The 23739-nt window shown below is 62.8% G+C and overlaps 1 protein-coding gene across 2 annotated transcripts; it reads left to right on the top strand.

Annotated features, from left to right (window-relative positions):
* The first annotated feature begins 3260 nt into the window (after positions 1-3260).
* PSD4 (pleckstrin and Sec7 domain containing 4) lies at positions 3261-20295 on the top strand. Of its 2 annotated transcripts, XM_077133682.1 has the most exons (17): positions 3261-3365; positions 7105-7192; positions 7291-8034; positions 8281-8353; positions 8668-8944; positions 10426-10602; positions 10844-10924; positions 11012-11121; positions 11336-11394; positions 11599-11688; positions 13695-13738; positions 14088-14248; positions 14627-14697; positions 14859-15022; positions 15372-15516; positions 15643-15786; positions 16435-20295. In XM_077133682.1, the coding sequence occupies exons 3-17, from the start codon at positions 7354-7356 to the stop codon at positions 16690-16692; spliced, it is 2535 nt and encodes an 844-aa protein (XP_076989797.1). In that variant the 5' UTR covers positions 3261-3365; positions 7105-7192; positions 7291-7353; the 3' UTR covers positions 16693-20295. The 2 variants fall into 2 exon arrangements, with proteins under 2 accessions (XP_076989797.1, XP_076989796.1); XM_077133681.1 differs by having other exon boundaries at positions 7105-8034.
* Positions 20296-23739: the final 3444 nt, after the last annotated feature.

The raw sequence follows: 23739 nt of genomic DNA, 5'->3' as shown, positions 1-23739 counted from the left end.
CAGCTCCTGCCACCAGGGCGGCCCCATGAGGTGTGGAAGGCCCTGCCGGGTCACCCCCACCCTGGAGTCGCCCTTCTGCCCTTCTCTGGCTGTTCCTCGGAGCGGGCTGAACTCAACCTCTCCGCTCCGCCCTCCTCCTGAAACTCTATATATTTGATTTTGGTCCTGTTTTCTGTTGAATTACTAGGTTCTCCTTATTTCTCCTGGCCCCCGTCTCTGGGCCTACTGTCCACCCTTCACGTCTGCCATCTCCCTCCCCCCCACTACACACATTGGCATGTTTTTAGCATTCTTGGGTCTGTACATATTTTAGAGAAATAGACAAATTTATGTGTGCATGTATTTTAGACTTGATGACTTTATTGTGCTATATATTCTGATTTTCTTACTTTTAAACCTGATGCCATGTCCTAAGGTGCCATGTTCTGTTCAGCTGCCATGCATACTTGGCTCCTGGACTCTTGTTGGGTTGGGTGGAGGAGGAGACAAGGAGGGTCTGGCAGTGGGGAGGGCAGTGGGGAGGGAGCCCGAGCTGCGCCCAGCACACCTGGGGAAGGGCTGCAGAGCTGTTGGAGCTCAGCTGGAGCGTGGCGGGCTCCTCACACAGCAGCCTAGGGTGGCTCGAATGCCAGCATTTGGCAGTTGGGGAAGGGGGCGTGGGGTGGGGGTTGGGGGCTATAAGTATTTTCAGGGGCAGGGGTGGCTCAGGGAGGAGGATGAGGAGGGAGGTGGGAGCGGATTTCTGTGGGAGGTGGAGGAGCCACATTCAGGGCTGCCGAGGGCGGGTGTGGCGGGAAAGCACCCCTGGCAAATGGACACACCCCAACAAACTCAGGGCAAGAGAGGGGCTGCAAGCCTCCAGCAGTGGGGGAGTGGGTGCGGGTCCCAGGCAGCCCCCAGGTGGCCTGGACGGACGGAGAGAGGCCAGCCAGCCGACATGGTGCTCTCGAGCACTGCGCTTTGCTGGGCACTTCTTGGCCGGGCCGTCTCAGAAGCCATCCCCTGGGCATGGGATGGGGCAGCAGGGAGGAGGGGTGGTCAAGGAGCAGCCCTGCTTTCCTGGAGGCCCAGTGGCCTGGCCTGGGACGCAGCCCTGGAGGAAGAGCGGCCGAAGCAGGGAAGAAGAAGGGTGGCTCTCCTCCCCAGCCTGTCCCTGCCGGGAGCCGCCTTGTCCCAGAGTGGCCCCTGCAGGCCAGTGCTCCCTGTGCAGACCCCAGGGACAGCCCTTCTCCTGGCTTCTCCTCCCCTTTCCCCTGCTCAGCACTTACCTGCTCTGCCTTTGGACGCCGGAACTTTCCATTTAGTGGGAGCTGATTTCTGTCCACGGTCACGGCCGACCGTGGCTAATGGGCACTAAAGGGCAGACTTCCGGCTCTTTCTCCAAAGCTGTAAATGCCAGAGACTCAGCTTCTGCTGCACAGAGATCTGCTCACCTGTGCATCCCAGTCGTGGCTTTGACATGAGTTTTCCACCCATACTATGATATATTAAAGATTTTTCTTTGAATACACACACACACACGAAAAAACAACCAAAATTAGGCATTGTCTGCATTAGCATGATTGCGCTTTTATTTTCCTGATGCATATCCAAAGAATTGTTCACCTATTAAAGAGTTCCATTTGGGCTTGGGCTGGTGCAGCTGTGGGCTTGTGGAGGCAGCGCTTGGGGGGAGCGCATTTCCCTTCTGACCCTCAGGGGTGGGGGCGGTGAGGCCGGGGCGGGGGCAGTGAGACCGAGCTGGGGGCCCAGGCGCCCCCAGAGCCCCATGCCCCTCAGCAACTGTGGGGACAGAGCACAGCAAAAGGTCTTTAAAGCAAGTAGAGGAATCCCATCATATTTAGTCCATCAAAGCAGCTTTATTGGGTTTGCTTGGATAAACATCATACATCATATTTTATAAAGTGAGGTAGTGTCAACAAAGCTTAAAGAAGTTAAAGACACATGAACTGCTGGCACGCAGATAGTACTGTGAACGTTTTGGTATTTTATCACCTAAATAGGTAAATACATTGCTTTCAAAAACGCGACCCGACCGAATATGCGATCCGTTTTCTTACTTGCTTGGCTTGGAGTGTCGCACCACTACCCTCTGCGCTTCCTTGTGGCCCCCTGGCCGTGGGAAGAGCCCCTCCCGTGCCCACGCACCGTAGCCAGCGCACCTTGAGGAAGGTCGGGGTGCCAGGCAGTGCTGCAGGGTCAGCCGTCTGCATGGGTACTGCTGTGTGGGCTGCCAGTCCCTGGCCCTGAGGGGGCAGGGTGGGCTCAGCAGTGTCCTGTCCCTGTCCTCATCCAACCCACATCATGCTCCCGTCTTGCCTGTGCTGGGGGCCCTCGATGCAGGGGCATGGAACAGGAAACTTCATGCTGGGAGGTTCCCCGCAGCCCCGAGGCCCCGGCCTGGGAGGACAGAGAGGGAGGACAGAAGGTGGAGAACAGATGGGGTAGGACAGAGGGAAGACAAAGGGGGTGGACAGAAGGGGAAGACAGAGGGGGAGGATAGATGGGGGAGGACAGAGGGGGGATATCAGGGGGGAGGTCAGAGGGGGGAGGACGGGGGGAGGACAGAGGGAGGACAGGGGGTGAAGGACAGAGGTGGAAGGAAGGACAGATGCGTGCCTCACACGCCCCCTGCTTGCCGCCCTAACCCTAACCCTAACCCTAACCCTAACCCTAACCCTAACCCTAAGCCTTCCTGGCCACCCCCACCCTCTGCCCTGTCCCGGGGCCACCTGGAAGCCTTTCCTGCTGTGGCCCTGTCTCCCTTCGCCCCTCCAGCCCCTGCCCCAGGTGCTCGCCCTGCCGGCCCCTCCTGCCCATCTGTGGCCTAGGGCTGCGTAGAGGGACTGGGAAGAGGCTGGAGGAAGCAGGTGGGCTGAGAGGGGGTCCTGGGCACCTGGAGAAGGGCAGCAGGTCAGCTGGGCATGTCCTTCCAGCCGTGGGGAGGTGGCCAGGTGCCTGTGGCTTTGAGTGGCGGGTGGGAGGCCCCTCCGTGGCCAGAGGTTCGGTGTCCCCCCCACCAGCGCTCTCGGCCATGGAGTGGGTGCCCAAGGGGCGGGCCCTGTGCACTCCAGCTGGACCTTCAGCCACGGGAGACTTGAAATGTGGTTTGCCAAAAGGGAGAGAGGAAAGTCACCAGCCTGGAACCTACCTCCGCCCTGGGTGCCTGTGCTGCGGTTGGGGGGGGGGGGGTCCCAGGGGGCAGGGGCTGGGGAAAGGGCCTGGAGGCCCTGGGCTGTGGCAGGAAGTATGAGGTGCCGCGCAGGAGCACGGTGGAGAGCGGAAGTCAGACCTCAAGCTGCCACGTTCGCGGGGAGACTGCGCAGGGGAGGCTGCTCCTGGGGAGCCATCGGGGGGCTCTGGAGGTGAGGAGGGTGTGCGGGCGGGAGCAGGGCATCCGGGGGTCTCTGGGGGCCTGGTGCACCTGCGGCGAGCCTGGCTTTGGACAGGACACCCCTGCTTCTCCCTTTTCGGCACCCTTCTCCTCCCATCGGCCCATCGGCCCTGCCCCCACTCCCTGCCCCCCGGAAGCCTGCAGCTAAGGGTGGGGGCCCAGAGAGCTCCTGGATCCCCTCTTGGGGGTCCCTGGGCTGTGAGCCAGACTGGGTGCGGCCCCTCGGAAGGGGGCTCCCCGCTGCCCCTTCCTTCCAGCCACCCGAGAAGCTCTTGGAGGCTGGGCTGTCCTCGCGCTTGCCCGGCAGCTTTGGCTTAGGCTCTTGTCTGGTGCAGGCGCCCTTTCCTCTGTGCCCCGCTGGTGACACAGTTGTCTCTGTTCTCTGCTTGGGGCAGCCCAGGACCAGGCTGCAAGCGCTGTGTAGGGTTCGAGCCTCATGACAGGACAGGCCCTGACATCGCTGGCCACAGTGACCCTGCAGCTAGGCTCCCACCTGCCCCCTCTTCCTGGGGCATTCGGGCTCCACGGGGCCTCTCCCTGGGCCGGACGCAGGCAGGAAGGAGGGGAGGGGGAGGTGGAAGAGGACCGAGGCCCAGGGCCCTGGCCTGGTTCGAGCCCCCACAGCCCAGGCTCTCTGCACATCTCTGGGTGGGCAGGACATGCAGCCGGGGGCAGGGCCTCTGTCGTGCTGCCACGCAGGGGGGCCCTGCCCCAGCCCCAGCCCCGGCAGGCGCCATTCTCTGATGGAAGGACGCATCTTCCTGCCTGAAGGGACAGGGAGAGCGACCCACACAGAGAACAGAGGGGGCCGGCGGGGAGGACTTGGGCAGCCCTTGGGGCTGTGCCCTGCTGCCTTGTGCGTGACCGATTCCTGTGTCCCTGGTTTGGTTGGTTTTGGCTTCTCTGGGCGGACCTACAAGGCCTGGCGCTCCCGCTGCACACAGACCTGCCGGCCGCAGCTCCGCTTCCTCCTTTTGCAGGGAGGGAGGCCCCTCGTGGCTGCTGGGCCGTGGGGCTGAGGCCCCTCGCGGCTGGGGGTCGCCCCTGCGAAGCAAGGGCGTGGGGTCCCGCGGCCCTTCAGAGTCCCAGGCGGCCGCCTCAAGTGCCCTCCGGCCCAGGCACCAGGCAGGCATCGTAGTGGGTCCAGCGCCCGCCCCTCCTCCTGTCCCTCGAGGCCTGAAAGAAGGTCCCAGCCCCGGCGGGGTGGAGGTCGGTGCCGCTGCCCACAGGAGCTGAGGCTGTGCCCTTGCATGTCTCCCCAGAAGTTCCCTGAAAGGTAGCCCACAATCTGCAAGACGGGGCGGGGGGCCCAGGCATCCATGTGGTGGAGTGGTACCCCCTGGCTGGGCTTCCCCCCTCTGCCCGGCTCCCCCCTCTGTCCTGCTGCCCCCGCCCCGTCCTCTGGAGCTCTAGGTCAGTGGCTTGGACCCCACTTCCCCCCAGCTTGTTCCTAAAGTGAGAGCCCCCTGGCTGCAGCGTTAGCAGAACCGCCCATGGGCCTGTCCCCCCAGCCTCCTTGCTCCGGGCAGCCCGAGACAGGCAGGCAGCTTCAGAAGGGATTTCAATACACATCAGGACATGAGGAAAAAAGAAGCCATGACCCAGGGGCCGAAGGCCAGGCTCCCCGAGACTGAGCACGCATCCCACCCCAGGCCGGTCCCAGTCCCCCGCCCTGTGCAGTGGGGGCTTGGCAGTCTCTGGGTGACTCCACCCCTCCGTGGAGTGGGGAGCAGTAAAAACAGAATTGAAACCCTCCTGCAAACAACGATTAAGCAACGACTAAGCAGAGTGTAAAGGAAGGGTAGGTCAGCGAGCCGCCCTGTCCCCAAACTCCTCCTCTTGAGGTGCCTGAGAGGGTCACGTGGATGGAGGGAGGGACGGGGGGTGGGGGGGAGGTGCTGGCTGTGGCCAGCGAGAGCCTCGGCTGGTCCCGCTGCCCACCGTAGTCCCCGCGGACGCCGCCTGCTGCCCCAGCCCCTCCCTCCTCCCCTCCCCTTGGGAACCCCACATTTCCCCGTCCCTGCCCTGGTCTCTGCCCTGCACCCCAGAGCTGCTCTCTTCTCCTCGGTCTCTGGGCAGCTGCTGCAGCGGCTCTGACTCTCCTCCACCTGAGGCAGGTGTGCAACACCTGGTTTCCTCTGGGAAGGCTCATCTGATACTCACCTGTGCCCAGCGCACTCAAAAACATCCCGCGCTGCGCGGCTTTATCTGCCCCTCGTGATTGCTTATAACGCATGTTTGCAGAGGGGAGGGGAGCTCCGTCTTACAGAAGGTGGTGGGGGCCCGATCTCCTCCCAACACCTCCAGCCTCCCCCCACTGCCACTCCCCTTTTTGGCCAAGGAACATTTCCTGTGAACCCAAGTAGGAAGGCTGATGTCATTCTTGCTCAGAAACGCCCTCCTAAGGATGGGTCCGTCAGAGGCAGTGTGCCGGGGGGCATGAGGGGTAAGGCATCCATTAGATGCACTGTGCCGGGAGGGCAGGCAGGGGGCTAGACAAGGAGGAGCGGTCACCGAGGGGTGCCAGCTCACACCAGTGGACCAGGCCTTGGGTGGGTCCCTGGAGAAGGCGGCTGAGTGGACCTGGGATGCCCTGTGCCCAGGCTCCATGCAGGGGCCTTCCCCACGTCCCCAGGTCTCCTGGTGGTCACACTCCCTGGTGTTTCTGGTCCCAGGGCTGCTCCTCGAAGAGGCTACAGGCCTCCCAGGTCTGTTCACACAGTTGTGTAAGCAGGGGAGTCACTCCTGCCACAAGCCACTCTGCAGCCCTGGGGCCGTAAGTCTTGGGTTGGGGGCCCATCTGTGTCCTGGGGCTTGGACAAGCCCTCAGGGAACAGGGGTCTGGAGCCAGGAAGGCTGCATGGCTTCAGCCCTCAGTGGGAGAGGGGTGCCCATGGGGACTGGGCTGCCGTGGGGTGAAAGAGCAGTGGATGGACATGGGGTCTTCCCTTGTCCTGGGTCCTCTGGAAAGGTGAGGCCGGTGCCTGCCCCTCTCCCAGGATGGACGGCTGGATGGGGGACGGGGTCACATGTGCAGCTTGGGAGCCTATGTAGGGGTTGTTTCTGCCACCCTTGTTCACCAAAATATTTTGATGCACACACACGCATGTACACATATGCATGCACACACAAGCATATATGCACACATGCACAGGCACACATGCACACGTGCACAGAAGGCATGCATGCACACAAATGCGTAATGCACGCACGCACACATGAACACATGCACATGTGCACAGAAGGCATGCATGCATGTACACATGCACACACATGCACATGCATGTGCTCATGCACACATACATGCACACAAACGCGCACGTGCATGCATGCACTGTTCTTGAGATGGAAAGAGATGAATGGAGATAGTGAGGCAGGGGTGGTGCTGGAGATGCAGCAGGAGAAGAGATGGGTGCAACCACCAGTCTCTGCAGCTGCTGATGGAAACACATGCTCTGAGGCAGTGGAACCAGCTGGGCCCTGAACCTGGAAAGCCGTGTGAGGGCTGGAGGCCTGACCGCTTAGGGGAAAGGACCCCCCCAGCACCCCACCCCCAAGGGGGGCCCACCCTGGGCCAGGCCGAGAGCTGAAGTGTCCTCCCTTCCTGAGGCAGGGCTAACCTCCCCTGAGAGCTGCCCGCCACCCCCCCAGGCCACCCCCACCCCCGACCCCCTGGGCTCCTGCCCTCACCTGTGAACTCTGGTTTGCAGGTGCTGCCTGTCGAGACATTTCTGCCTCCGGTACCCTCTGCCTCCACGGCTCAGTGCGTCGTCCAGATTCCCCGACTTGCCGTGTCAGGTTGTTCGTCCAGCCGCAGGGGCCGGGGCCCCAGTGACCCTGAGGCCCACCCTTGTCTGGCACCCACGGGGCTGACGGCATTGGCCTTGGCCTTCCAGGTGGAGCTGACACCAGGACTCGGCCATCCTTGATGGCCCTGTGAGGGCAGGCGTTCTGTAATCATGGACGACCACAGCCCCTCCGAAGACCCCTGGCCCCTGGAAGGTCTCAACACCCATCCTGGAGCCCACCTGCAGCCCAGCGCGGGACCACGCCTGGGGGGAGCAAGCGACCCTCCTGAGCCCCCTGGGGGCACCCCTGGCCAGGGCCCCAGCCTGTCCACCCAGGCCATGTTCTGGGCTGGCATCCTGCAGGCCCAGATGTGCGTCCTGGACCTGGAGGAGGAGCTGGAGAGGACCGCGGGGCTTGGGGCTGAGCTGAGGGGTCGCCTCCTTGCTGTCCCCGCCGCCCTGCGCACCTTTTCCTCCAGCCTGCAGGGGTCCCCACTGGTTGAGCAGGACTCGGAGGGCAGCAGTGACAGGCCCAGTGGGGAGAGCCCGGTGTGGCAGGGGGAGTGCTTGGCCCCTTCCCCGCGGTGGAGTGCTGCGGATGATGGCCTGCTCTGGGGTGACCCCCTCCTCCCGGGCAGCGCCTGTTCAGAGCCCTGCCCAGCCCTAAGGCCCCTTTCCCGGGGTGTCCCAGACAGCTGGGTGGGGGCAGGGCCCGAGGGCACACAGCCCCGAGGACAGGAAAATGAGGCAGCCTTGGGGAGCAGTACATCCCCGTGCCCTGTGCCCGCCTACAGCCTGCAGCCCCTGCCTGGGGATGGTGCTCCCGCGGCTCCTGCCCACGTCCAGAGTGAGGTGAGCCACCCCTCCGTGGCCAGGAGGCCCAGTCCCCTTGGGGGCTCGGCCCGGTCCAGGGCACCAGGCAGGGGGCCTGGGGGTGATAGCAGATGCGACTGGACTGAGCCAGGCCCACCAGGTCTGAGGGCCGCCCTCCACCCCCTGTGGTGTGACCTGTCCCCCCTGCGGGGGCATCTCCCCAGGAAGCCCGCCCTCCTCTGAGAGATCCCGGCACTGGCTCCCCGTCTTCTCTTCTCCCTGCAGCCCTCTCAGCAGGCTCTGCCCAGCCCTGGAGGAGATCCGACGGAGGGGGGGCCTCTGTGCTCCCAGGGCAGAGGTGAGACGTGTGGAGGAGGAGCAGTTCGGGTTCTGGGGGGCAGGGAGTTCAGGGTGCAGAGAGGAGGGGCTTGTGCTGTCCTGATGTCATGCAGCCTGGGGCTGCCTCCTACTTCTGCCTCGTGGCTTCCCCAACAAGGTGGCTGTAAGCACATGTCCTGAGTGGACGGCAGAAGGCACGAGAGACCCAGCATTCTTGGTGCTGGTTCTGTGGCTCAGCAGGGCAGGCCCCTGGAGCTGCGCTGCCTCTGCTTGTGGGCTTCTGGGGGCCCCCGTCAAGCCCCTGGGCCACTGCCCAACCCATCCCCTCCTCAGGTGAGAGCGATGCTGGCTGTGCCCAGGAACTGGCCATCAGCACCTTGGACCCTGGCCCCGGGGGGAGCCCAGCGTCCTCAGCAGCACCAAACAGCCCGGAACCCGAGAGCAGAGGGCCCAGCCCAGGGCCCAGGCCACCCCTGGAGGGCAACCCTCAGCTGCAGCCCCCTGTCCCGGGCCACCTGGGTCTCAGGGGGACACTCGATCTTCCACCACCTTTGCTCCTGGACACGGAGGAGGCCGTGGCTGCCCAGCCGGCCATGACCCCTGAAGAAGGGTAAGTGCCAGCTAGGCGCTGGGAGTTGGGATGTGACCAGGGCCGGGCTGGGAGCTCAGCTGCATTCGCTCCAGACCGTCACACCCTTGGGGTCCGCAGAGGGAAGCCTGCTTTCTCTGAGCTGGGGGCTCTGCCCTGTAGCTCGAGGCAGGTGCTCCCTGGGAAGGGGTATGTGACATGGGAAGTGGCATGTGACAGCTGAAGGGGCTGCAACAAGCCTCCAGGGGCCGCAGGCCGTGCCAGAGGGAGGCCGGGGCAGCAATGGGGATGGATTTGAGCTGTGTGAGGCAGCTTTGAGGGCTGGACGGTCAGAGCGGAACTGCGGGTTGGGGCTGGCGCCTGGCGTGCTGGCTGGGGTCTCATGAGGGGTCACCACTCTGCGGAGAGGGTTGATGGGCCGAGGGGACGGACCCAGAGCTATCGGCCACCCTGGAAGACACCTGAGGTTTCCACCTGCTTGTGGCGCTGGACCCCCCACCTCCACCCTGGGAAAGGGGTCCCACCTCTGGCTTCTGGCGAGGAGCTGGGCCTCACGCTACAGCACCCGAAAGGTTGAAGCCCTCTAGCATCCCAGAGCCCTGGTGGTGGGAAACTGCGCTGTCCCTGGAGGAGCTCAGACACCCGGCAGAGCTGTCAAAGGAAGGGTCCATTGTGCCCCAAACATTGAATAAACCCAACTCAAAATGAAAGTGCACAAATCTACCTAAAGTGAGAGCCATACTTTCAAACAACTACAACTGGAGGCTGAATTAGGGCTTTATTTTGGTAAAAGACGCTAAGCATCATAAACCTATATTTATTTCATGCCATATTTAATGAACTGTAGGAAGGTTAGCTTCACTGGCACTGGTCTGATGGTGTGTAGGGCTGGGTGAGGTGTGCGGGCCTGGGTGTGGTGTGCGGTGCTGGATGCAGTGTGCGGGGCTGAGTGCAGTGTGCAAGGCTGGGTGAGGTGTGTGGACTGGCTGAGGTGTGCGGGGCTGGGTGTGGTGTGTGGACTGGGTGAGGTGTGCGGTCTGGATGCAGTGTGCGGGGCTGAGTGCAGTGTGCAAGGCTGGGTGAGGTGTGTGGACTGGGTGAGGTGTACGGTCTGGATGCAGGGTGCAGCCGGAATGGGAGAGTGAGGGCTGCTCAGCAAGGGGGGACCACCTCTACTGCCCATCCTGCCTAAAGCCAGGCCACTCCCTGTGCCGGCCCCTTCTTCACACCTTTTCTGCCTCCAGACCCAGGGATAGAGCCTGGAGCTGGCGGTCAGGACACCCTGGGAGAGAGGTGGCTGAGGCTTGGGGGAGGACTCACCTCACTTTGGATTGGGCTAAACACCGTGCAAGGCCCTGGGCAAGGCTGCCTGAGCTCTGGCAGGGACTTGGGGTGCCTTTTCCTGTGACCAACCCTAAGGACGCTGGGACCAGAACCCTCAGTGTCTACCCCCTAGTGGTATGGGGCCTGCAGGGGTCTGAGGACCCTGTGGACTCTTTCAGGCTCCCAGAGGACCCCATGCCCCAAACACAGTGCCCAGAGGAAGGCCAGAGGCCACAGGCAGGAGAGAAGCTGGCCAACGGGGTCAGGCCTGACAAGATGGCCTGGGACTTGGCCTCACGCCTGTATCACCTGGAGGGTTTCCGGAAGTCCGAAGTGGCCGCCTATCTGCAGAAGAAGTAAGGGGCCTGGGCCTGGCTGGCTCTCTCTGGCCTGCCTCCAGCCACTTGGCTCGCCCTGCATCCCATCTTCCTCACCTTCATCCTGCCCTCTTCCCTGCCATCCCACAGTCACACCTGGTCACCTGTCCCGCACAGCCCTGGCCCCTGCCCCCTTGCCCACCGCAGGCCCCTCGCATCCTCTGTCTGCACTGGGTGGAGGGGCCTCTCCCCACAGACTGCCCCTGCCTTGTCTCTGCAGCAATGACCTCAGCAGGACCGTGGCACAGGAGTACTTGTCCTTCTTTCAGTTTGGCGGCCAGAGCCTGGACCGCGCCCTCCGGTGACAGCTTGGGGCCCTCCAGGGAGGCCGAGGAGGGGCTGCGGGTGGTCTCCACCCGGCGCCCTGCTGACTCTGGCTCCTTCTCAGGAGCTTCCTCCAGGCCCTGGAGCTCAGTGGGGAGAGCCAGGAGCGGGAGCGGGTCCTCTACCAGTTCTCCAGACGCTTCCACCACTGCAACCCTGGGGGCTTCTCAGTAGGTAGGGAGGAGCGGCTGTGCCCGGGGCAGGGGGCCTGAGGGCGTGTAGGAGGAGGGCGCAGGGAAGCATCTGCTCAGGGCACTGGCTCGTATGTTGCATGGGGTGGGGGAGGCAGGGAGGTGGCAGCATTCTGGGGACCACCCCTGGAGCTGACAGAGGGAAAGCCGAGTCCTAACCCAGATGAGCCTCTCTGCACGGCCTCTCTCTGGTGCAGATTCTGTACACAGCTTGACCTGTGCGCTCATGCTCCTTAACACGGACCTGCACGGACAGGTAGGGGGGGGTGCCTGTGGATCGGCGCAAGGATGGGGCGGGGGGCTTGGAAACTGCAAGGGGCCAGCCAAAAGTGTGTGGGTGGGGGTGAGGGGCAGTGAAGACCAGAGGCTTGGGATGGGCCCTGGGGAACAGGTGACAGCGCTAGGGGGCTGGGGGCACATGGCGGGGTGACAGCTGCCTGATTTCTCCCTCTGGCTGCAGAATATGGGGAAAAGCATGAGCTGCCAGGAATTCATAACCAACCTGAATGGCCTGCAGGATGGCGGGAACTTCCCCAAAGAGCTGCTGAAGGTGCAAGAGGGGCTGGGCCCAGACCCGGGACTGGGGGGCCTGGTGTTTTGGTTCTTTGTTCTGGAGGGTCCTAAGGGGTGGCCCCTCACCTGCAGCAGCCACCACCCTGAGACCTGCCAGCAATGCCAGCTCACAGGCTGCTGGGCTCCTGCTGGGGCAGGCGCAGGGGCTTGGCACTGAATCTACTTTATTCAGCCTCCCAGTGAGTCTTAGACTTGCTGAAGGGTAAGGAGCACTGGTTTGTCGGTTTTCTGAGTGGGCAAAGGGCGAGGCTTCAGGTGGGGCAAGTCTAGAGCTCAAACTTGCGAGCCGGTGGTTCCTGGGTTAGATTCTACTCTCCTGGCTAAGTTGTGTCCCTTACAGGGTGAAAGTCATCCTACGGTGTTGTCAGGATGAAATGATCTGTCGAGTACTTAGCACAGTGCCTGGGACAAAGCAGGCTTTTCATAAGCAGTTGGATGGTTTGTTCTTTCATCCATTTAGGGAGCATTTAATAACACCTCCCATGTGCCAGGCACTGTGCTTGGCAGAGGGAGGGCCGTGAGAACAAGCAAGGACATCAGAGCAATGTTTTTGTCCACATGGCTTCAAGGTTATAGCATGTCATCCATCTTTCATTCATTTATCGTACATTTATTGCCTCGGTCTGGGCAGGATTGCCTGAGTCAGCTCCTGGGGCAGGATGGTATATGGGTGGTTCATTTCCCCTTCATGAGAACTAGTGCAGGCCTCACTAAGCTTGGGCAGGGGTCAGGGTTGCCCTGATCATCTTTCTGTCTCCAGCACCAAGTGCAGTGCCCAGAACATGGCAAGTGCTCCATAAATAATTATTTGCTTGGAGGGTGGATGCATGGATAGATGGATGGACAAATGGGTGGGTGGATAGTTGTCTGGATGTGTGGGTGGGAGGGTGGATGGATGTGTGGATGGATGGATGGATAGATGGTTGGGTAGATGGACGGATGGATGGACAGATGGGTGGGTGGATACTTGGATGGATGTGTGGGTTGGTGGATGAATGGGTGTATGGGTGGGTGGATGGGTGGATGGGTGGGTGGGTGTATGAATGGGTGGATGAGTGTATGTATGGGTGGGTGTATGGGTAGATGGGTGGGTGGGTGGATGGATGAATGGGTGGGTGGGTGTATGAATGGGTGGATAAGTGAATGGATGGGTGGATGGATGGGTGGGTGGGTGGATGGATGGGTGGATAGATGAATGGGTGGGTGGGTGTATGAATGGGTGGATAAGTGGATGGATGGGTGGATGGATGGATGGGTAGATGGGTGGATGGATGGATGGGTGGGTGGATGGATGGGTAGATGGGTAGGTGGATGGGTGGGTGGATGGGTAGATGGATGGATGGATGGGTGGATGAATGGGTGGATGGATGGATGGGTGGATGGATGGATGGGTAGGTGGGTGGATGGATGGGTGGGTGGATGGGTAGATGGGTGGATGGATGGGTGGGTGGATGGGTAGATGAGTGGATGGATGGGTGGATGGATGAATGGGTGGGTGGGTGTATGAATGGGTGGATGAGTGTATGTATGGGTGGGTGTATGGGTAGATGGGTGGGTGGGTGGATGGATGAATGGGTGGGTGGGTGTATGAATGGGTGGATAAGTGAATGGATGGGTGGATGGATGGGTGGATGGATGGGTGGGTGGGTGGATGGATGGGTGGATAAATGAATGGGTGGGTGGGTGTATGAATGGGTGGATAAGTGGATGGATGGTTGGATGGATGGATGGGTGGGTGGGTGGATGGATGGATGGGTGGGTGGATGGGTGGGTGGGTGGATGGATGGATGGGTGGGTGGATGGATGGGTAGATGGGTGGGTGGATGGATGGGTGGATGGCTGAACTGCTTCCTTGGGTCAAGGGAGAAGGGCAACTATGTTAGGGGTCAAGAAGGCAGGCTGAACAGATGCTTCTATCCCACCTCCTCCAGAGAAGAGATGGGCCCTGAGGTTCATTTGCTGATCCATGTCCTTCTATTCCAGGCCCTCTACTGGTCTATCCGAAATGAGAAGCTTGAGTGGGCAGTGTAAGTGTGCGGTCCCCCCCACCCCAGGCAAGAGGCCTGTCTCTGGGCCCATCTTCTGCCACCTGCCCATCTGAGTGGGGGGAGCCAGGGGCAGGACACTGTTTGGGTCTCAGAGTGTGAGGACAAGCCCCATAATACTTCAGGAACTTGAGGGATGAGGGGGTGGGCATGGCAGTGGGACAGGGAATTTATGAGTAGACTTTGAGAGAGGGCTCCTTTTGGGGGCCCCTGGGATGTGTTTCCCAACAAGAGAAGGGGTGCCAAGACTGTGGTGGTGGGGGGGGCAATGGGCATCTCCTGAAGGTCTTTGCTCAGTCCCCCTCCCAGCTGATTTTTCTCCGATGTCCAGGGATGAAGGAGATGCAGCCAGACTTGAGAAGGCTGGGCCGCCTCCCCCTGCTGGCAAGATGGGCAACCCCCTCCTCCAGCTGACCCAGGACGCCTCAGTGCCCACCTACAAGCAGGGCCCGCTGGCTCGGAAGATGCATCAGGATGCCGATGGCAAGAAGAGTGAGTATTTGCCCCCGGGCCGCTACGAGGGTGCTGTTAGCCACGGTCAGGGCAGGGCCGACGTGGCTCAAGAGTGGCTCTGCTCAGGGAGGGACGTGTGCCCTGGGCATGCAGGAGACACAGCTCGACATGTTTGAGGGCTGGGTGTGTACAAGGCGCTGTGCCCTAGTGGAACACGCGGGTGGGCAGGTGTGTTTGGGGAGTCTTCATGAACATCTGCCTTTATGCCACCCTCGGGCGACTGTGCGTGGGCCCTGTGGGGTCGGTGCTTCTCCGTGTGTGTGGGAGTGTGTGCTGGTGAGGGGCTGCAGGTGGTGCTGGGGGGCTGTGTTGGAGTGGGGTGCAGCCTTCCCACTTTGTGTTCTGCCCCTGGAGCAGCACCGTGGGGCAAACGCGGCTGGAAGATGTTCCACACCTTACTTCGAGGCACTGCGCTCTACTTCCTGAAGGTAGGGAGGAGGCGGGACGGGGATGGTCCGGAGGGGGCAGGGCCCGGTGGGCGGGGCGGGGCCCGGTGGGCGAGGCGGGGTCTGGCGGGCGGGCTGGGAACTGCGGCGGGCGGGGCTGGCAGCACCTGACGTCCTGTCCGAGCCCCTGTGCCCCGTTGCAGGGAGAAGACCCCTGCGCTGATGGGGAGAGCTTGGCGGGGCAGATGGTGGACGAGCCCGTGGGGGTGCACCACTCGCTGGCCTCCGCCGCCGCCCACTACACCAAGAGGCCGCACGTCTTCCAGCTGCGAACGGCCGACTGGCGCCTCTACCTCTTCCAGGCCCCGTAAGCCCGGGCCGGGGGCGCGCAGCCAAGCCAGACACCCCCGCGCCGGCTCCCCGCCCTCCGCCCGGGCTGTGCCGAGCAGGCCCCAGGCGGCCTCCATCTCTCCCTGCATACGGGCGCAGCCCTCGCGGTGCCCGGCAGCGGACCTGGGGAGCCATTTCCTGGCTCCTTTTTGGCACTGGATATAACATCTGCTGCCTCCCCGGGATTTTCCAGGGAGAAACAGGGCGATCCCGGGAGGGAAAGGGCAGAGTACGCAGGGCTTCGGCCGCGGGCGGCGGCCTGGACGCTGTTAGGGGGCGGGCGGGACCGGCCCTTGGCCCCAGGACCCACGCCCGTCTGGCCGCAGCACTGCCGTGGAGATGCGGTCCTGGATCGCGCGCATCAACCTGGCCGCCGCCACGCACTCGGCGCCGCCCTTCCCCGCCGCCGTGGGCTCGCAGCGCCGATTCGTGCGGCCTATCCTGCCCGTGGGCCCGGCCCGCGGCTCCCTGGTACGGCCTCCGTGGGGCGGGGCGGGGCTGGGGGCAGCCTCCGGGGGGCGGGGCGGGGGGGGCCCATCTGCGCAGGGCGGGGGCGGGCGGCGCCCTCAGCATAGGTCCCCCGCGGCCCCGCGGCAGGAGGAGCAGCAGCGATCCCACGAGAGCTGCCTGGACGCCGCCGCCGCCGACCTGCTGGAGCTGCAGCGGAACCTGCCCGAGCGGCGGGGCCGCGGCCGGGAACTGGAGGAGCATCGCGTGCGCAAGGAGTACCTGGAGCACGAGGTGCGCGCTGCCCACCGGCGGCGGGGCTTGGCCCCCTTGAGCCTTGTATGCAGCGCTCAGAGGGGACAAGTTATCCTTAGCATTCAGTTTCTTGTGCTTTTCACTGACCCTGAGTAGCAGGAAAAACACGTCTGTGGTCTGTTATTCCTAGTGATGGTATCTTCCGAGCTTCTGTTGTGCACTGGGGCCCTGCAAAAGCACTTGTGCAAGGTCACATGGCAAGGACAGGGTGGCAACTGGACATGCTACCTCAGCCCTTGCCCTTCCAAGCCACTCCAACTCTGGAGGTGCCTCGGCTCTGTGAGGGGCCAAGGGTTTTCTCTCCCCCCCCCGACCCCGACCCCACATCAAGGTGCGTGGGGCCCTGGCTGAGGCCCTTCTCCGGAGGTGGAGGCCCTGGGAGGCAAGGACAGGGGAGACACAGAAGGGCCGTCAGCATCGCTGCTGGCTTTGCCCCCAGGCCCCCCTCGCTTTTCTGGCTTGTTCTCAAAGTTCCTGTGGGTCCCCTTGGCCGTGACTACACTGACCTGTAGGGCCAGGTTCTCCAGCACCTCAGGGGCTAGCTGTCCATCCAGCTCTCTGCAGGGCCCATATGGCCACAGCCTCTCGGAGATGTGCACAGCCCCTCTCGGCCCCTGTGTGTTGCAGAAAACCCGCTATGAGACCTACACGCAGCTGCTGGTGACCCGTCTGCTCTGCCCGTCCGGCAGCCTGGACCTGTGGGAGGAGCAGCTGGGGCAGGACATGGGAGACGTGCGGGAGCCTAGGCCCAGCCTGAAGAAGTCCCACTCGAGCCCATCCCTGCACCAGAACGAGGCCCCCGGCACGGCAAAGGTGAAGCGCAACATTTCAGAGCGCAGAGCCTACGGGAAGGTCATTCCCAAGCGGAGCCGCAACCAGCTGTGACTGCCCCCGCCTCACAGCTCGGGGGATGCGACAAATCCCACGGAGCCCATGTCACAGGTCCGAGAGGAGACATGCAGTACCCCCCCTTACTGCATGCCTACCAGGCCTGCTCAGGCCAGGCGCTTGCTTCCCTGTGCTCCCTGTTCTTGCTCTGGCCACCGCTGCCCTGAGACAGCCACAGGCCACACGCCACTCCCGCCAGCACCGTCCCAGGCCCCCCCCGCCCCACGTCTCATCTGCCAGCCTCTCCCTTAGGCCTCACGTGCCAACCTGGCCAGCAGGAAGGCAGGTGGCTGCAGGGTGGGCTTGCTCTGGGAGTGTGATGGTCTGTTGGGGAAGACCCCAGGAGGAGGGCCAGGGACTCCCGGGAGGCACCAGGGAGCCTGTCTCCTAAAGCCCCTGTGAGTGAGGATGGGTTGCGCAGGCCCTGCCTATGGAGGGTGGCCTTCCAAGCAGCAGAGGGGCTGCAAGCCCAGTGAGGCCAACTGGGCCCCATCACCCAGCCTTGGGGCAGAGCGGAGCTGCCCAGTGTGGGGGCCAAAGGGGTGCCGGGGCCTGCAGAGCTGGGCAGAGGCTGGGATCCCTGGTGGAGGGTAGAGGGGGTCCTTGCAGGCTGAGCCATAGCTGGAGGTCTCGGTCAGATCAGGATTTCCTGAGCTAATGCCGAGCAGCACCTCCATGCTCCCTTTGGGTTGTGGCTGCCCTGAAAGCACCGGGACCCCCTGGGGCCCCTGTCCCACCACAGACCACTCAGGGGCCCTGCTGCCCTCCCTGGGAACTGCCCGCTGGCTGCCTCACAGCTAGGCCTGTTCTTCTGAGGATGCTCTGCAGCGGGCAGCCCCATTGTCTTTATTCGGCCAAGGGTGCCGGCTGCCCCCTTTGAGGGGCGTCTACCTCCCCCTGCTGCCTGTTCGGCCAGTCCTGAGGACGGCTGTCTGTAGAGTGGGGCCACACAGTGGACCTCTAGGGGGAGGCAGCTCTGCCCTGGTTCCCGTGTGGACGCTGCCTTTGGCCGGCAAGAAGCTGAGAGGATGTGGGAGCCGGGCAGGTGAAGCTGCCTGGGAGGTGATGGACCTGATCTTGGAGGTGGAAGGCCGGCCCCGGGCTGCCCCTGCGCCCGAGCCTTGGAACCAGGACCTCCCACTTCCCGAAGGCACAGGGCCCAGTGCTCCTAGGAGGCCCTCCCCAGCAGACAACTGGGACGCTGAAAGAGTTTTTGGTGCCATGGGGACAGCCTGGAGTGCTTCATAAGACTGCCGCAGGGGACCCTAGTGAACGCTGAGTGAGCCCCCCCCAGTCCTGCCATCCTCTCCAGCCGGGTCTCCCCTTTTCCCACCTGCGGTTGGCGGGGATGAACAGGGCTCAGGAGGGCAGGAGGGGTCTCCAGCTTCCCCTCTTGCTTCCCACCTGCCTTGTTGGCTTGGGGCTCAGATGGGCAGGACCGAGCCTTTGCTGGGGGGCCCAGAGGTGGGGGCGCAGGCGGGCAGCAGGGACGAGTCAAGGCGGCGTCCATTCCCAGACATGCTCCCTGGGGACGTGCTGCCCTTTCCACGGCCTTGGAGCTTTGCTGCATGAAGATGGAGTGATTTGCGTGAGAAAGGGAATGAAGGGTCAGAACATGCCCAGAAACCTGTACTATTGTGTCCGTTTCTGTAACTAAGGTTATTACAAAATAAAATGGGCCATGGCCTGCCTGGGTCCCCCAGTCCCACCCCACCCTGCAGGCTCGTGGTTGCGGGTTTCCAGAATGGCCCGCGAAGGCTGCTCTCGGCCAGCACCTTCGCCTGCCCTAGTCCTTGGGGCCCTTCCTCACAGCTGGTGCCCATCTTGCCTGTCCTGGCCCCTCCGCTGCCGCCCTGGGCCCCTTCCCCTGCACCCTGGTGGGCCCCCCTTGCCACCCTGGGCCCCCTCCGCCCTTCCCCTGCGCCCTGGGCCGGCCTCTCCATGGCCTCTTGGTGCCCAGGCCCGCCCTCAGCCCCTCCACCACCTGCCTTGCAAACACCTTCGTGTATTGTGGCCTGGAAAAGGGCCTGCAGCTGCCACTGTTGCTTGCTGTGGCTGAGACCTACGCCTGTCCCACGATGAGCTTGTGCAGGGGTGGCTTTTGCCGCCAGCTCTCCTCAGCTGACATTCATTCAGCACCTTCCCACCGGCAGTCCTCGCTTCTCAGTGACCTTTGGCCCTCGTGGCCACAAGACCTGTCCCTGTCCTGCCTCATGCCCACTCCAGTCCTCAGAGCTCTCTAAGCCTGGCCCCAGCAGCTCCAGCTTTCCTGGCTGTGTGGCCTTGGGCCGGTGCTTCCATTTGCTTATCTGTGAAATGGGGATAAAGGCTGGATTTACCTCCCAGGAGCTGGTGAGGGCGGCTCAGGACAATGCCCGGCCTGGAAGGAGAGTTAGCCAGGTTAGCTGCTCCATGCAGGTTTGTGGGGCTGACCTCACTGTGCCCCCTTTCTCCGCATCCCAGCGCAGAGTCTGCCCTCTGATTTGAAGCTGGGCCCCTGCTCTTGACTTCCCTTCTGGCTGGAAGTTGCAAGTTAGCTCAAAAATTTAGCAGAAAAGGAAACTGGTTCCAATACCCGATGGCCATGCCCAGGGCTGGTGTGGCTTAACCTAGGGCTGCACAGCGGGGACCCACCTGCCTCGACCTTCTGGGGCTCCCCCGTGCACCCCTGGCACCAGGCTCCATGCACACATGGTGAGAGGCTCATGGTGATCCGGGGCGTTGTTGGAGGTGGGGGGTCAGGAACGGTGGACGAGATCTGAGCAGTAACCAGGCCTGCCCCTCCGAGACCTCCTCCCACTGCACTTACTGTCACAGGACCTGCGACTTCCTCAGCTTTTCTTTCTCTCCCGCCCTCCCTGGGCTGCAGAAGCAGATGTCTGGCCCCGCCTCCCTGGCGGTCTCTTTTGCTCCCTGCACTTGCTCCTCCTGCCCTCCTCCTGGGAAGTGGCACAGCTCGCCGGCTCTCTCTTCTCTGGGTTCTTGGGTTGGGGGCTGCCTGCCGCACCCCCACAGCCCACTGGCCTGGCTCCTGTGGCACTGCCGGCCCCCCCTTAGCGCTCCCTGCTGGAAGCTGCACCCCCTTTGTCAAGGCCGACTGAGCGCTCCCCTCTCCAGCCCGGTGCTGTGGGAGGCACTGCTCGCTGGCTGCACGGATCACAGGGGACAGGCCAGTCTCCCCCAGCCACCAGGAGCCAAAGGCCGCTCAACAGCTGCACCTGCAGCTGTGCAGGGCCCGTGCCACCCACCTCGGCCTCCCTCCTGTGTCCCAAGGCTTCATTTTTAATTTATATTTTACTAATTTATTGCATTTCCTATGAGCGGTCTCGAGCCCTCTTTGGAGCAAGTTAGGGAATACATTAATACCTAAAATAAAGTAAACAGCATGGCAGCAGGTTGTCTTAGGACGGACATTCCTTAAGAGCAGGGGCCGTGTTTGTTTATAAAGCACCTGGCCCAGTGTCAAATTGAGGCTTAAAAATGAATTTTGAAGAAGAGGAAGGCAAGGCTGCCTGCACGAAGAAACAGTGACTTTCCCTGAAACAAGGGCTCAGCCAAGCCCCCTTTTGCCACTGCACTGTGCTCATGCCCAGTGCCACCCCAGTTCTCATCCCTGCCCAGCCCGCCCTCCCCACAGCCAGCCCCTGCCCACCCTCCCCAGCCTTGTACCCCGCACCCAGCCCGCCCTGCCCTGATCCTGCACTCTGCACCTTACCCGCTGTCCCCCAGCCCTGCACCCAGCCGCCCTCCCCCAGCCCTGCACCCTGGCCCAGGCCAGGCAGCCAGTGCATGCAGCTGGGAAATGCCGCCCTGTCCATTTGAGGTGCGGTCCCCATGTGTGTGTGTGTGGGGGGGGGGGGGCCTCCAGCCAGGCGGGGACCTGGCAGAGGGAGGGAGAGGGTAAGCTGCTTTAAAACTCCAGATGCAGCAGTTAAAAAGAGGACAGAGGCAATGATCCTTCAAATTGCCACATCTGTATAATCTGCCTTTTATTTTCTGCTTCATGAAGTTTTATTTCCTATTATTTATTCACCTCCCCGCCCTCCCCTCCCCTGCTTCCATGCCTCCCTGGCAGGCGACATGCTCAGATGGCCTGGGTCCTGGCCACCCCACCCCTAGCCCTGCTGGCTGGGGGGGGGCACCTACCCCCGTCTCTGATTCTCTTTTCCTCCCCCACCCTTTTGTTCTCCAGTCCCAAGAGGCCCCTCCTCGTCCGGCCACGGGGAGCACATGCATGGGGGAGGGGCAATGCAGGGTGGCCACAGACACGGAGACAGTGATGTCAGGGTTCCCGGGGGCTGCCCGGGAGAGGCTGCACTGTTCAGTGTGACTTTGGGGTCTGAGCTTGGCCATGCTACCTGGAGAGACCGGGCCACGGCGCCCCTCATGCCCTCCTGCTGCCCCCAGGGACTCCCGTGAGGGACCTTTGCACAGCTCCTTTCCTCCTTTGAGTGGCTCTTCAGGGTTGACTCGGGTCTCAGGGGATGGATCCCTACACGAGACTCGGTGTTGGCTGCACAGGGTACTTGGGACCTGCTGCAGGGCTTCCGACATGGCGACATGGCGGGGCAGGGGTGCTGGCCTCAGCTCGCCCCTCCCCCGTGCCGCCCCATGGCGCTCCCTGCGTTTTCCTTGGAGGAGAAGGGATAGCTGTTCCCACAAGCTTCCTCTTAGGGCACCTTCGCTCCTGGCGCGGTCAGGCCTCGGGGAGGGGTGGGGGCGTAGGGCCTCCTCTGTAGCTGGGGTGCCCCAGTGCTGCCCAGAGGGGGATTCCACTCTGGGGAGGAGGGGGGAGGGGAAGGTGGTGGAGAGAGCAGCAGCCTGGAGCAAGAGGGCCCCAAAAGCAAATAAACAAAACAAAAGAAAAAAGATTTATTTGAAGATGAAAATATTGCTCATTCAGGGATGGCTCAGGAGCTGGACAGCAGGTGGGCGTGTGCCCGTGTGTGCTCAGGGACCTCGGCCAGGGAGTGGTAGGAGGGGGGTGGGGGTGTGGGAGGATGGGGAGGTGGGGGCGGTTAGGGAGGGGTAGGGGGGAGGTGGGAAGGGGGAGGGAGATGTGCAGGGGTGAGGTAGGGGGGTGGGGGGCAGGGAGGCTCGGGAGAGGTAGGGAGGTGGGGAGGTGGGGGGGTAGAGAGGCGGGGGGCAGATAGGAGGCGAGGGTGGTGGGGAGGCTGGGGGGGGGGCGGTGGGGAGGTGGGGGGAGCACTGCTACTAGCCCGATTTACCCCTAATGAGCTCTCAGCGCACGGCTGCTCCCAGCCCACTCGGGCCCCCGGTGGGATCCAGGCGGCAGCCGCTGCTGCTCACTCACAGAAAAGCCAATTTCCACACTGCACAGTCTGCTTCACTCAAGGCTAGCCGTGGGCTGCCTTTGCCTCCACTGCTGCCCTGGGCACAGATGCGGAAAGGTGGCCCTCACTCCTGCCCAAAGCCTACCACTCGCCTCCCCGACCCCCGAGCCCCAAACCTCCAGGCCGCCTCTCAACAGCTGGGCCCAGCCCGGTCTGCCCCGAGGCCAGGAGAAAGGGCTCTTGTCCAGGGAAATGCTGACCAGGAGGGAGTGAGGGGCCGCCCTGGCACCTGGGTTCCAGAATCCCAGGGGCTGAAGGAAGAGGGTGGCATCACGGGCGAGGCCTAAGGGCTGGGCTGGGGAGAGGGGCTCGTCCCTTCCCGGGTGGGTAGCCCCTCTCCCGAGCCCACAGTCCTGGGACAAGACCCTGGAGCAGTGGGGAAAAGCTTAATGGACTCAGCTCACCCGCCCCGGGGCTCGTTCGTGCATGGCTTGCGGGGGAGGGGGGCTCGCGGTCTCTGCCGAGGTCTGTCCACATCCAGACATCCCAGCCAGGCCAGCCCTTAGATGAGGGGTTGCTGGGATTCTTCTGCCCGTGAGCTGAGTGGCTTTCTAAGGCCAGGCACTGCTCAGACTCAGTTTCCCCTAATGCAGAATGGGGCCAACGTTCGGAATCAGAGGAAAAAACTGGATGTGAAAGGGCTCTGGAAACAGAAAGAAGCTGACCCCGTGTAAAGGGTCAGGGAGGCCAGGGAGGATGGGGTGAGGGGCCCGGAAAAGCCCCCTGTGCCCTGACTGAGCAGGGCAGAGGCTGGTACTGAGTACAGGGCTCCAGGCCCCGCAAAGGACAGAGTGCTGGAAGAAGGTGTGTGCACAGGGTTGGGCAGGCTTGTGACTGGACGACGAGGCTGGGAGGGTGGGGAAAACTTCAATTTCTGGCCTTCTGTTTCTTGTCTGCAGACCGGGGGGGTCATCCCCTCCTGCTGTCAGTTGCCCTACCTGGCCCCTGTCTTTTTCTGCACACCCCTTTTGTGCCACCCCAACTTCCCCCACCATCTCCAAGGCTGGAGCCCTTCAACCGTCCCCCTCCCCAGCCCACATTTGGCTGATTCCCAAGCCAAATGTGGGCTGAAGGGACAGGTCACCAGGTGGGTGCTGGCCGGACCCCCAGCCTCAGGCACCCTGGCTCCCAGCACAGTGTCTGGGCGTTCGGCTCCCCTCAGAGAAGGGGACACGTCACCCACGGCATAGGCCCAGAGCCCCTCTGCCACTCGTGAGGGGCACAGTGTTCCCAGAGGGGCTGCTGGCTGCACCAGAGGCTCTGAGGACATGGTGCATGTGCAGGTGGGCCTGGGGCACGTCCCCAAGGCTCCCGGGGAGGGAGGGCGGCAGGTGCTAAGAGCCTCACACAGAGGGAAGCGCTGATACTAAAAGGCAGCCCTCATCCAGGAACCCTTCCAGAGGGGATGGGACAGTTCTCCTCCTCTGAGCACAAGCCTCTGACCTCTCTCCTCCCTAGAGGGCAAGGACCCCCTCCTACGGGGCTCCGCCCAGCTGGATGCCAAGGCTGCAGACCCCTGCCCCGTCCATGCTGGTTCCACTGCAGAGGTCAGGCAGACCCACATAGCCAGGGGCCCAGGACCCTGTCGAGGGCAGAGTCCTCTTCAAATTCCTAGAAAAGGCATCGTCTGAGTCCCTCAGCTCCTGTAGGCCCCCCAGCCCCCAGCCCGGGCCTCTCCAGGGCTCCTCAT

The sequence above is a fragment of the Tamandua tetradactyla genome, chromosome 17 (assembly GCF_023851605.1).
Source record: "Tamandua tetradactyla isolate mTamTet1 chromosome 17, mTamTet1.pri, whole genome shotgun sequence".
Taxonomy (NCBI): Eukaryota; Metazoa; Chordata; class Mammalia; order Pilosa; family Myrmecophagidae; genus Tamandua; species Tamandua tetradactyla.
This window is presented reverse-complemented; position numbering and strand designations above follow the sequence as displayed.